Source organism: Nycticebus coucang, chromosome 2 (assembly GCF_027406575.1).
Source record: "Nycticebus coucang isolate mNycCou1 chromosome 2, mNycCou1.pri, whole genome shotgun sequence".
NCBI lineage: Eukaryota > Metazoa > Chordata > Mammalia > Primates > Lorisidae > Nycticebus > Nycticebus coucang.
The window spans coordinates 60,456,253-60,470,102 of NC_069781.1; the positions used below are offsets into that span (position 1 = coordinate 60,456,253).

General features: G+C 38.6%; 1 protein-coding gene across 1 annotated transcript in view; it reads right to left on the reverse strand.

Moving 5' to 3' along the window:
* The window catches only part of ADAMTSL1 (ADAMTS like 1), a 1,032,656-nt gene that overhangs the window by 750,034 nt on the left and 268,772 nt on the right, over window positions 1-13,850 (reverse strand). The window contains exon 2 of the mRNA XM_053571995.1: window positions 2,910-3,029. Within this exon, the coding sequence (XP_053427970.1) occupies window positions 2,910-3,029 (120 nt within the window). The remainder of the gene's footprint in view (window positions 1-2,909; window positions 3,030-13,850) is intronic.

Genomic DNA, 13,850 nt, shown 5'->3' on the forward strand with positions numbered 1-13,850 from the left:
GAGAAAGCTGGCCAGAACGTTTCTCTAATGCAATGTTTAAGTTCATGCCAAAGGTCTGCGTTGAGAAGGGTGGAGGTGTCACTTGAAGGTCAAAAATAACCATTTATTTTGGTCAAAATAAATTACATTTGTAGGTGAGAGAGTTCCACAAATATGTCAGGCTGTTCTGATTTTTCAGAACTTACTTGAATTTTTGAAAGAAAATTTTTTCTGAAAAAATGTTTTAGTGAAGGAAGGTTATGAGAGAAGAAAAATTAAAACCCTGAAGGGAGAATAGCAATAATTTTACCCAGCAATGTGACCTGATGTTCCCTACAGTTACTAGTACTTCTTTCCAAAATGTTGTACATACTGGGGATTCGTGTGTTACTTCCACAACTATCAATTTCCAGCTGGCAAACGTCCCTGAATTCACATTACTTATGATAAACCTATATACTGGCTTGAAGAGACATGACAGACAATCCCAAGTATTTTTTTAATCACCTCATTAAAAACTGCAGTTCTTTATACCATTTTCATAATACTTTGCATTTAGAAGAATTTTCACATTTATAAGGCCCTGAGCATGCATATTCTGTGATGCAATTCTCAGTGCTTTCAAAATAAAATGCTAACAACAGGGCAACAGAAAATAGTCCTAGTGGGTTTTCTCTATCGACAAACAACACAACTGAGTATTTATCACAAGCAAGTGCTGAGCTGGACTCCGGGCTGAGGGATGGGAGAGTCAACACGCATCCTGTCCTCAAGGAGAGGTGGGAAGAGGGGAGATATGTCCGTGCGTGTCTTTGTGAAGCAGGGAGGATTTACTGGAAAGGGGATGGAATTGTACAAACAGACTATGTTGCTCAACTATTTTTTCTCTCTTCCCCACTTGCCTTTGTCAAGTGGTTTTTATAACCTATACCAGGGAGGTTTTTTATAGATTCTCCCATTCTGCTTACGCACCTCCTCTCAAGGAGACAGAAACTCATAAATAAGGGGCATGAAAAGGATTTCCACTTTCCTGGCTATTAATACAAGAAGCAACTCATGCTTGAACTCTTCCCCTAGACAAACACAGAGATTGTGTGATTCACCTTTTAATGTCTACTGAGACAATAAAGTTACACTTTTGCAGTTTTTTATCTTGGGCCACATGAAGTCCTCAGTTATAGAGACACACCTTTCATAAAAATTGTTAAAATTTTTACAAAATCATTAGGAACCCAAATTAACTTCTGGTATTTACAATGATTTTATCTTTTCTTTTCCCTCTCATTTTCTTGGAAAACCTCAACTATGACTACTTGTGTGGGTAGGTAATTCCTCGTTCAGGTTAAATGCTTCCCTTCTACCCAATCACTATGACCTTTGCACACTCGGGAAAATTTGGCAGCACACACAGTTTTCATTATAATGGAAATTGACGTACTACAAGGTAATAGTAACGTTTGTGACAATCTTCTTGCTCATCAAGTGACAAAAATTGTGTTCACTGGAATTACCATGACAATTCCATGATGTTCATAATTAGTTCATAGTCTTCAATTTCCTTTTTGGTGAAAATAATGTAATAATTAGACGAACTTAAGAAGTTTTCATGTAGTATCTACAGCAGCACTTGCCAGGACTTTGCAATCAACCAAATCCAATATGAGTGAACATACGTGGGTATTTCAGATTTAGCATAATACGAAAAGCGACCAAATTAACTTAACGTAATTGTAAGATACGGTTCCCAGGAAGGAGAGAAAAAACTTAGGTGGCAACATGCATGTTCATAACAGATCACAAAGAAACCTGTGAGTAAACAAAAAATGTTTAAAAGACGGGCTCTGAATTTCCAAAGCTTACTGAGAAAAGAGAAGTATTATAAATGAACCATATGAAAAATACTATGGTCCCTCAGGAAACTTCACCACCATTCCTGCCCACGCTGGGGCACGAGCTTTGAGAAGGGTGTGAATGCTCATTACAGAGAAGATGTCAATGACAGGTCAGTAAGAGGAGGCCTGTGAGTGACTCCAGAGAGTATCTGGAGTTTACAGTACCCAAAAGAGGATATGAGATAAATAAACAAAAAGTGCCCTCTGAAGAGATGGCAGCAAGGAGGCAGGATAGAGCCGGTAGAAACCAAGCCACTGTGTTTCTTCTTCTAAAGCATTCTTTCCTTTATCCGACCATTTATAGCTGGACAAGAAACTCACTGGCTTGTGCACACTGTATCCTCTGCCTCCAACACGACCCACTGGTGGCACACATTCTAAGCACAAGGTCACCACCATGCACAGCCACATTTAGAACTTTCACAAGTTGTTCCTCCACTTCTCACAACGAAGTACAAATTACAAACCACACTTTGATTTGCAAGTAAAGAGGGCCCCAAATGCTGACATTTCCAGTCAACTATACTATTGTTTTCATTTGAGAGCTCATTTTCTAGATTTTTTCCCCCAAAACCACTACCAGAGAAACACACATATAAAATAAATATGACTAACACTTTGAAGTAAAAATATCCACAAAAAAGCCCAGATTGGAAGATGGTGGAATTTCCATTGACCCGTAAAACAATCTGGGCTTAACATATAAATCTTCTTCCTTCACTCATTTAAATGATTACCATTTCATGTTTAGACTCACTGGCCAAACATCAATTTATTTTAATGTGAATCCTCCACATGCTGCCCCAAGCAAACTCGAATGCTCAAGTAAAATGTTTAAAACTTGCCAGACCCAGGGAAAGTCAGAAAGGTGCCCCCATACCCCCTCTGTCCACTGCCCCATCACCTTGCCTCCCCCTCCTCTCAGAGAGATGTGAAAATACCATCCGAACTTCCAGCTTTGCTAAAAACCACGACAAGTCAGAAATAGCCATTGAATTCCTGTGTTTCTATGAATAAATAAAAGAAGAGGCACTGTACCGAGTCTTCAGTTTTGTGACTATTCAAGAGGTCAGACAGAAAATCTTCATGAAGGCTCTCTCTTCGAATCAGTGTAAACTCCCGCAGGAAAACAGCTCCTTGGCTTTGGTCTCCGCATACCTAGAGAGATAAGGTAGCTGAATTAAGCCTTCAGACAGAGCCTGGTCAGAGGGAGCTCTAAGGGATTAGTTACAGAAATCTATCGGATTCTTTTCAAGTCTGATTAAAGCAATCAAAAACAATGCATGCAAATACATATTAATGCAAGAACCACTAGAACATTCTGTCATGTGGCTCCTCTGATGGATGCCAGGAAAGACCCCTGCTTAGTTGGTGCCACTTAACTGATGGATATATGACATGGAAATTCAGTGGTTGTAGGTTATCTTTGTAGCCAGGTCCAGTGTAGTTGGGCTCCTAGATTCATTCCACTGGGTTATTCATGTGTCTGTACCACATAGGGGGCTTGGTCCCACAGGGATCTATCCTTTGTCCAATATATCTGAGCACCTGCATGGGCCCTGAAGTCCTAGTTAATATCTACCAGATAAGGAAGACCTGGCCTGAGCCCAGAACTGACTCCTGAGCTCTTCAAGTGCTTTAGAACCAGATGCACTTTAGCTGCTCTGGAAGGGGGTACTGGAGAACTTTCATCTGGAGCTTATCACATTCCAAGTTCTTTACACAGGTTATCTTCTGTCAGCCCCAAGAGATGTCTGTTATCAGCCATACTTTACAAATTAGGAAAGAGAGGCACAAAAGGGCTTCAGGAATTTGCCAAGATAGTAAGTGTTGAAATCAACATTCAAATACAAGTCTAACTCTAAAACCTTCATCTTTTCATCATATCCTTTTGCTACTGAGCTACTCAAGCCTCCTCTGGTGAAGGACAAATTGTTCACCAACTTCCATAAGTTCAAAGGAGTAATCTGTTCACCCAGGCCTCCCACTACCTCTTTGAGCCTCAGGTTACTCATATTAAACTGGAATACCAACTTAATTGAGTTGCTAAGAAGACAGGAGATGATGTATATAAAGTGCTGCTTAGCACAGTGCCTTGCATATAGACAGCTTTCAGTAAATGACAGTCATTATTTTCATCAAAAGCATTTTCTGCTCAAGGAACAAGTAACAATCTAAAGTTTTAAAACACATGAAGTTCTTTCAAGTTATTTATAATGTTTATAATAGACATACAGATATCCATCATATTGTCTTAACTTTTCAACTCATACATTTTCAATTTAATACTTTTATGGAATTGATAATACCAGTAATGAATATGTAGATGCCCCTATTAAATTATATCTCCTTGGAATGATAATAATTTAGTCATTTTGAACTCTAAGTCTTTTGGAAAGGAGCATTACCTTTCGTAACTTTTGTGCCATGGCCTCTGTTGTTACATAGTACAGTCAGTATCATGTTAGTAGACAGATGTCTTGGCCCCCAGATCCCACACCCACTGGTGGCACACACGTGAATACCTAGCTTTAACTGGCAAGAAAGAACCTTGCAGATGTAAGGTAATTAAAGTTACTATTTAGTTTACTTCAAGATAGGATGAACAGTCTGGATTGTCCAGACAGGCCCAGTGTTAGCACATGAGTGCTACGAAGATACAGGAAGGAAGCTGGTTCTGCCAACAACCAGTGACCCAGCCCTGGATGAGATCTGCATCTTGGCCAGTACCTTGATTTTAGCCTAGCGAGGCTCTGAGCAGAGAACCAAGTCATGCCTTGCCAGACATCTGACATATAGAAATTGTGAGGCAATACTTTTGTGGTGTTTCAAGCCTCAAAATTTGTGGTAATTTGTCAGGGTGGGAACGGAAATGAATACAACCATTGAGAGGCAGGGCATGATGAGAGGTGAACTTGTTTCTTGCTTATATTAAGTTGCATAAGAACTAACAGACACCAAACAAGCAGAGGTAGAATTTGCAAAAACTGATTCTTGGAAATGTATTCTTCTAGCTCACCTAACCTATTTCTGCTATATTTAAAATTAATTTTCTCTTAGCTCTTTTCTCAACTGCTCCTTGACTCTGTAGTGAAATACACTTTGAAACCTCTCTTAACCATGAAGTTTTCCTAGTGAAATCCTCCTCACTTCCTGCTGAGTATATTCCAAATTCATGGGCTTGGTATTCAGGACCACTCACAGCTCTTCAAGTTCAAGTCCTAGAGAAGGAATAGCTTTCCTTGTGCAACTCACTTTCCGAGAAAGATCAAAAACTAAGTTTAAAGTGATCTAGAGTTGATGTATTTTAATTCTGGTGTTTTCAAAAGGACCAGTGTATGCTGGTTACTACCAAATCTCACATTTTATGAATCATTTGTCCATAAATCTAAGGCAGTTTTGAATTCTAACTCTATTATCCAAAATGGAGGTCACCATCAGTTACACAGTGCCAGAGTTTTTTGTTTTTTTTTTTTTCTCCCTTAATTTATTTTGATAGCTTTAGGGGGTAGAAGTGTTTTTTGTTATATGTAGGAATTGTATAGTGGTGAGGTTAGAGCTTTTAGTGTACCTGTCACCTGAATAGTACATATATGTTGTGCCCAATAGGTAACTTTTTTTTTTTTTTTTTAATGAGACAGTCTTACTTTGTTACCCTCGGTAGAATGCCATGGTGACATAGCTCACAGCAACCTCAAACTCTTGAGCTTGAGCAATCCTCTTGCCTCAGCCTCCTGAATAGCTGGGAATACAGGAGTGAGCCACTATACCTGGCTAATTTTTCCATTTTTGGTAGAGATGGGGTCTTGCTCTTGTTCAGACTAGTCTTGAACTCCTGAGATCAAGCAACCCACCCACCTAGGCCTCCCACAGTGCTAGGATTACAGGCGTGAGCTACGGTGCCAATCTCAATAGGTAATTTTTGATTTCTTATTTTCCCTCCCACCTTCTTCTCCCTTTCTTAGCTCTGATGTCCATATACCACTTTGTGTAACCATATATACCCAACATTTAGCTCCCACTTTTAAGTGAGAACACGTGGTATTTGTTTTTCCTTTCTGAGATACTGCACTTAAGATAATGGTTTCCAGTTTCATCAAAGTTGCTACAGAAGGACATTATTTCATTCATTTTTATGGCTGAGTCGGACTCCATGATGTGTGCACACACACAAACACAGACGTATATGCACCCCATTTTCTTTATCTACTCAACAGTAGATGGACCCTTAGGTTGATTCCATATCTTTGCCATTGTGAATTGTGCTACAATAAACATTCAGGTGCAAGTATTTTTGATACAATTTCTTTTCCTTTGGGTAGATACTCACTGCTGGCTCTAATGATAGGTCTACTTTTAGCTCTTTGAGAAATCTCCATACTGTTTTCCATGGGTGTTGCACGAACTTACATTCTCACCAATAGTGCACGAATAGTCCCTTTTTGCCACATCTGGACCAATAACTACTATATTTTGATGTTGTTATAATGGCCATCTGACAGGGGCAACTATGATTCTAATTTTGATTTCTCTGATCATTAGTGATGTTGAGAATTTTTTCTGGTGTTTGAGGGCCATTTATGTATCTTCTTGTGAAAAGATCTGATCATGTCTTTTGACCGCTTGCTTTTTTCTTGCTGATTTCAGTTCCTTAAAGATTCTGGAATGTTAGTGAATGTTTTCTTCCATTCTGTAGTTGGTCTTTTCATTCTGTTGATTATTTCCTTGGCTAGGCAGAAAGTTTTTAGTTTAATGAAGTCCCATTCATTTATATTTGTCGTGCGCTATATTTGCTTTTGGAGCCTTAGTCATAAACTCTGTGCCTAGGTCAATGTCCACAAGAGTTTTTCCTACATTTTCTTCTAAAATTTTTAGTTTCAAGTCTTAATCCATCTTGAATTAATTTTTGTATATAGTGAAAGACAGAGATCCAGTTTCATTCTTTTGCATATGGCTATCCAACTTTGCCAGCACCATTTTTTGAATAGGGCATCCTTTCCCAGTGTTTGGTTTTGTATGCTTTGTCAAAAATCAATTAGTTGTATATGTGTGGCTTTACTTCTTGGTTCCCTATTCTATTCCATTGATCTGTGTGTCTACTTTTACGCCAGTAGCCTCAGAATATGAAGTCCAGTCATGTGTTGCCTCCAGATCTGTTCTCTTTGCTTAGGATTGCTTTGGCTATTTGGGCTCTTTTCTAATTTTGTATGAAATTTACAATTGTTTTTATAATTATGTGAAAAATTACATTGGTGTTTTGATGGGAATTGCACTGAATACATACTTGCGTAGTATAGACATTTTTTTTTTTTTTTTTTTTTTGTAGAGACAGAGTCTCACTTTATGGCCCTCGGTAGAGTGCCGTGGCCTCACACAGCTCACAGCAACCTCCAACTCCTGGGCTTACGCGATTCTCTTGCCTCAGCGTAGTATAGACATTTTAACAATATTAATTCTTCCAATCCATGAGCATGAAATGTTTTTCCATTTCTTTGAGTCACCTATGATTTCTTTCATCAGTATTTTATAGTTCTCATTGTAGACATCTTTCACCTGCTTGATTATGTACATCCCTAGGTCTTTTATTTTCTTTGAATCTATTGTAAATGGTACTGAATTCTTGATGTGACTCTCAGCTTGACTATTATTATGTAGAATTGCTATAATTTGTATACATCAATTTTTTAACCTGAGACTTTACTAGATTTAGTTATCAATTCTAGGAATCTTTTGGAAGAGTCTTTAGGATTTTCTAGATACAAGATCATAATATTGGCAAACAAGGAAAGTCTGACCTTCTCTTTTCTGATTTGGATCCCTTTTCTTTCTTTCCCTTGCCTGACTTCTCTGACTAGGACGTATGGTACCATCTTGAATAGAAGTGGTGACAGTCAGCTCGGTACCTGTGGCTCAAGCGGCTAAGGTGCTAGCCACATAAACCTGAGCTGGCAGGTTTGAATCCAGCCCGGGCTCGCCAAACAACAATGACAGCTGCAACCAAAAAAAAAAAAGCTGGGCGTTGTGGCAAGTGCCTGTAGTCCCAGGTACTTGGGAGGCAGAGACAGGAGACTCGGTTGAGCCCAGAAGTTGGAGGTTGCTGTGAGCTGTGATGCCACATCACTCTACCCAGGGTCACAGCTTGAGGCTCTGTCTCAAAAAAAGAAAAAAGAAGAAGAAGAAGTGGTGATAGTGGGCATTCTTGTCCTGTTCCAGTTCTTAGGAAGAATATTTTCAACTTTTTCCTGTTCAGTATGATGTTAGCTGTGGCTCTGTCATGTATGGCTTTTATAATTTTGCCTAATTTGTTGAGGTTTTTATCATAAAGGAATACTGAATTTTATCAAATGCTTTTTCTGTGTCTATTGCAAAGATCATATGGTCTTTGTTTTCAATTCTCACATTTATTGATTTGCATATGTTGAACCATCCCTGCACCCCTGCAGTAAAACCCACTTTATTGTGCTGAATTACCATTCTGATAATGTTGGATTTGATTTGCTGGTATATTGTTGAGGATTTTTGCATCTATGCTCATGAGGGACATTAGTCTATAATTTCATTTTATTTTATCTTGTTGTTATTGTGTCTTGTGGTTTTGTTATCAGGTGATACCGGCTTTGCAGAATAAGTTTGGGAGGATTCTCTCCTTTTTCATATTATGGAACAGTTTCATCAAGATAAGTGCCAGTTCCTCTTTAAAGATCTGGTAGAATTTGACTATGAATTTGTCTGGTCTCGGGCTTTTTGATGTTGAGAGTTTTTTTATTACTGTTTCAATCTCACTACTCATTATTGGTCTATTTAGGATTATCTATTTCTTCCTGATTCAAGCTTGGGAGGTTGTGTGTTTCAAAAATGTATCTATTTCCTCTAGATTTTTTGTGTGTACAGGTAAAGGTTTTCATTGTAGTTTCAGATAATCTTTTGTATTTCTGGGGTATCAGAGGTCATGTCTCTTTGTTCATTGCTCAGTGCTAGAATCCTTAAAAGCTAAAATCTGAAAAGACTGCTAATGAACTTAGATACGTTTACTTTGTAAAAACTTTTGTGCCTATGTAAAATATGTTTCTTTTGTTAAACCGATTAAGAAAAAAAAGTGACTCAAACAAATATCCTCCAGAAGAGACAGAGACATGTCAATTATGAAGACTGAATACTCAATAATTTTACAGCAATGAAGGATAATCAGCAAACACTTCATCCATTTTGTTTATACTTTAATTCTCAGTCCTAATTATCTATTTGTTTAAGAAAAAATGTCTTCCTGTTTATATTTCCCAAGAATGTTAACATTGTATGACTCTCATAATTCTCAGCAAGAGGCTCAATTCTTTTTTTTTTTTTTGAGACAGAGTCTCAAGCTGTTGCCCTGGGTGGAGCACCGTGGCATCACAGCTCACAGCAACCTCAAATTCTTGGGCTTAAGCGATTCTCTTGCCTCAGCCTCCCAAGTAGCTGGGACTATAGGCACCCACCACAACGCCTGGCTATTTTTTTGTGGCAGTTGTCATTGTTGTTTTAGCTGGCCCAGGCCGAGTTCAAACCCACCAGCCTCAGTGTATGCGGCTGGCACCCTACCCACTGAGCTATGGGCGCCTCCAAGAGGCTCAATTTAATTAATACTTTCATGTGATACCAAAGCAAAAACTCTTAAAGTTAAAACTCAATTTAATCCTGAGAATAGATAAAAATACACAAATTAAATAAAATTATTACCATTCCCCCAAACATCCTAATGCACATCTGTTTTTAATTTCTAACCATGAACACTATTATTAAGCAATTAAAAAAACATTATTTGATCAACATTGTTAGTTTTGAATGTCTGTATCTATCAGCCATGGATTAATACTGCAATTGTTTTCTTTTTTAAATTTTAGAAACACTGTTAGAATGAAGGGGAGATTATTAAGGTACATAAATATACATATCTTATACTTCTATTTCAAGCTATTTTTTTAAAACATATTTAAATCCGATGTAGTACTTTTACTTCTTCATTCTTCTATTCATTCATATGTACACACATTTACTCACATCCTTCCAAGTGCCAAAAGCTACATTCTAAGACTACATTACAGGGCACGTCTCTTCATGTCATGGGGTAGCCATTCTAACGAGCACGTGGATGGAGCAGAAACTGCTAGCTGCTCACCAAAAGCCACCATCTTCACATCATCTTGGGTACACACCAAATAATACTTCCAAGCCTTTTTTGCAGGTAGCTGAGATAGGATTTTGTCTAGTGTTTTACTACTAGGCTTGGCCCATTAAAATCTCTCACATTCCCTCCCTCCTGTTCTTTTGCCCTCAGGTCTGTGTGGAATGTGGAGAGCCTCTAAGAAATCTTAGAGTCAATTGTTAAAGGTGACAGAGCGTCCATTAGCCTTGTTCGCTAGATGACTGCATGCAGGAAAGCTGCCTCATGCCCTGTTCACTTAACCTACCACTGATTAGTGAACAAAAAGTATGGTTTACTATGTTTGCACCATTATCCATTTTAGAGACTGTCTGTTATAGCAATTAACTTGTCCTAGTTAACAGGAGGAAAAACTGTAGGCAAGCACAGGATGATATGCAAATAACAGAGCAAGAGTGCGTATTTCTCCAGGGCAGGATAATGAAAAGCTTTACTGTGGGGTTAAAGGAACAGTGAGTAAAGGAAAATGGAAGTGGGGGAAGGGAAGGATCTTATTTCATAAAGTGGGAATAGTTGGGTCAAAGGCATGGCAGCTTGGGACACCTTGTTTCGTTTTGTGTATTCAAAGTACTCTAGCATGGCAGGAATGTGGATCCATGAGGGCTGGTGACGGGAACTGAATTTTTACAGTGGGCAGAGGCCAGATTATAAATTGTAGTTGCTGAAAGGTTCAAGGAGCAAGTCTTCCTGGACTAGTATGTTACAACAATATCCTGCTAGCTATGAGGAGGCAAGAATGGCGAGGCGGTTATTACATAACTCTAATTATCCAAAGGAGAACTTATTGCCTACGGGCTACAGGTAAAAAAAAAAAAAAAAAAAAAAAAGCATCATAAGATTTGGCAGCCAATTGAATTCAGGGACACATCTTGGGTTATGCTTGTATTTTCTGTCTGGATTTGAGAGCAGAGCAGAGCGCACCCATTCTATAGCAAATGAAATAAAATAAAGGAGGGGCAAGTATATGGATTAGATATGGCGTTTCCTTCCTGAGAAATAGAGCTTGAGGTGCCTTAGGCAAAGATAGGTGATCTTGGTGCACATAAAAGAGACTGAGCTGGAAATAATATAGAAATTCTGGCATGATATGGGGAATAGATGGTATTTGGCATGAATGAGCTTGCCATGAGCAAGCATGAGGAGAACACGTGACGCCGTGAACTGGGGCACACTTATTTCATGCTACATGCTACTCCATCTCTGATGGCTCATTCATGTCAACAGGAGACAGTGACAAGAAGAGTGCAACACATACACTGATTTGTGTCTTAGGCTTTCTTCTAGTTATTTTTTATGAAAACACATTTATGGCAACCTAGCATCCAACTTAATATAGATAATTGGTTTCTTGAGGACACAGACTATGGCTCACTGAGCTGTCGAACCACAGCCCTTGAATTCAACTAAATGTTAACTGAACCTGGAAAATTTCAAGGATAAATCAGATTTTAAAAATTTTATTTCCCATAGTCAGACCAGGCTTCCTGATTTCTTGGTTTGGAAAATATGGTTATTTTACATTTGATATGTCATAAATCACCTTGCAGTTACAAGGTAGCTAGCATATTATACTGAATTGAAACTGGCACCCACCTGTGATTTATCATTCAGAGGTGGTGATTTTGCAAAGGGAAAACAGAAATTTGAGAAGTGGAGGAATTATGTGCAACAGCTATGTTATGACCAGGGACCAAAGATAGTGTCTCTTAAAAATTCAAATCTGTGAAGACAGGCGCACGGCCTACAGACATATGAAAAAATGCTCATCATCCTTAATCATCAGAGAAATGCAAATCAAAACTACTTTGAGATATCAGCTAACTCCAGTAAGATTAGCCCATATCACAAAATCCCAAGACCAAAGATGTTGGCGTGGATGTGGAGAAAAGGGAACACTTCTACACTGCTGGTGGGAATGCAAATTAATACATTCCTTTTGGAAAGATGTTTGGAGAACACTTAGAGATCTAAAAATAGACCTGCCATTCAATCCTACAATTCCTCTATTAGGTATATACCCAGAAGACCAAAAATCACATTATAACGAAGATATTTGTACCAGAATGTTTATTGCAGCCCAATTCATAATTGCTAAGTCATGGAAGAAGCCCAAGTGCCCATTGATCCACGAATGGATTAATAAATTGTAGTATATGTACACCATGGAATATTATGCAGCCTTAAAGAAAGATGGAGACTTTACCTCTTTCATGTTTACATGGATGGAGCTGGAACATATTCTTTTTAGTAAAGTATCTCAAGAATGGAAGAAAAAGTATCCAATGTACTCAGCCCTACTATGAAACTAATTTACGGCTTTCATATGAAAGCTGTAACCCAATTATAACCTAAGAATTGGGGAAGGGGGAGAAGGAGGTGAGGTGAGGTGAGAGGATGGAAGGAGGGAGGGTGATTGGTGGGATTACACCTGCGGTGCATCTTACAAGGGTATATGTGAAACTTAGTAAATGTAGAATACAAATGTCTTAACACAATAACTAAGAAAATGCCAGGAAGGCTATGTTAACCAGTATGATGAAAATATGTCTATAAAACTAGTATATGGTGCCCCATGATTGCATTAATGTACACAGCTATGATTTAATAATAAATAAATTTAAAAAAAAATTCAAGTCTCTGCTGGATTAAAACCCCATTATTCTCCCACAGGTAGAGGATAAGGAACACATAATCCTTATTGAAACACCTGTTTCTACAGGACTTCTAGACTCCTAAAGACTCTAGGAAGTATGAAGACTGCAACAGGCTAAAAGTTGTACCGTTTGTATCCTGGGTGGGGTGGGGGCAGGGCAAGGTGGGGAGAGAGATTGTTTCTCCTATTGCAGTCTGATTTCCTGCTCCAAACAGGGACAACTCTTCTGACTGCTGGCACACCAAAGTACTCCTTAGAGAACCTGGGGGTACAGAAACACTAGCTTCCAGAAGATAACTGCATTAGATCTAGGAAGTCCCTGGAAGCAACTTATTGTTGTGGTATATATTCTGTTTAATGGGACTGAGTGATCAGCAACATAGAGATGTTTGAGAGGGATGTAGGTAAAAACAGCTAACTCAGAAGTCTTCAAATAATTGTCTACCCCACCCCACCATGAAAGAAAGAAGGAGATAAAGGTAGTTTAAAAACAACAACAGAAGTTCCTGAATAATGAGAATCTTTTGCCTCTGGCTATGGGAGACAGTCAGAACCTCAAACTAGGTCTACTCTATGCTTCTCATTTTCTGTTTCACTCTTGCTTCTTTCATAACCTCGCACCTACCATTCGGATGGGCCTGACTTTCAGTGGCTCCAGGGAATACTGATTGCTTATTTGACTGGTCAGCTCATAATTAACATGTTTGGTGTAAGAAAAGATAACCCCCCACACTCTCCAACTTTCCTCCTTCTATCATGTTTGCTCTGTGAGCCATGACTAGAATTTGGAAAGTAAAAATACAGAGTAACTGGCTCGTATTTTGGATTGTCGACCATTGTTAGCAAACAGCCACAATTGCTATGAAAATTGTGATGTTTATGATGGGAGCCGATTATGGCTGGAAATTTCATGCAGCTATAATGTTTTTATAACTCTGGGAGAGGCTGCCATTTACTCCAGCAGGAAGAGCTGTGGAAGTAATTGAAGTTTAAACATACAAACATGCCCTCAAATTGTCAGTTATTGTTCTTCTTTCTTCATTAAGTTTTTCTGTGAAAACTGAAAACTGAAATGTAGCCAAGCTAATGTCCCGTGGGTAGGGTTTAGGTTTCAACTTTACTTTAA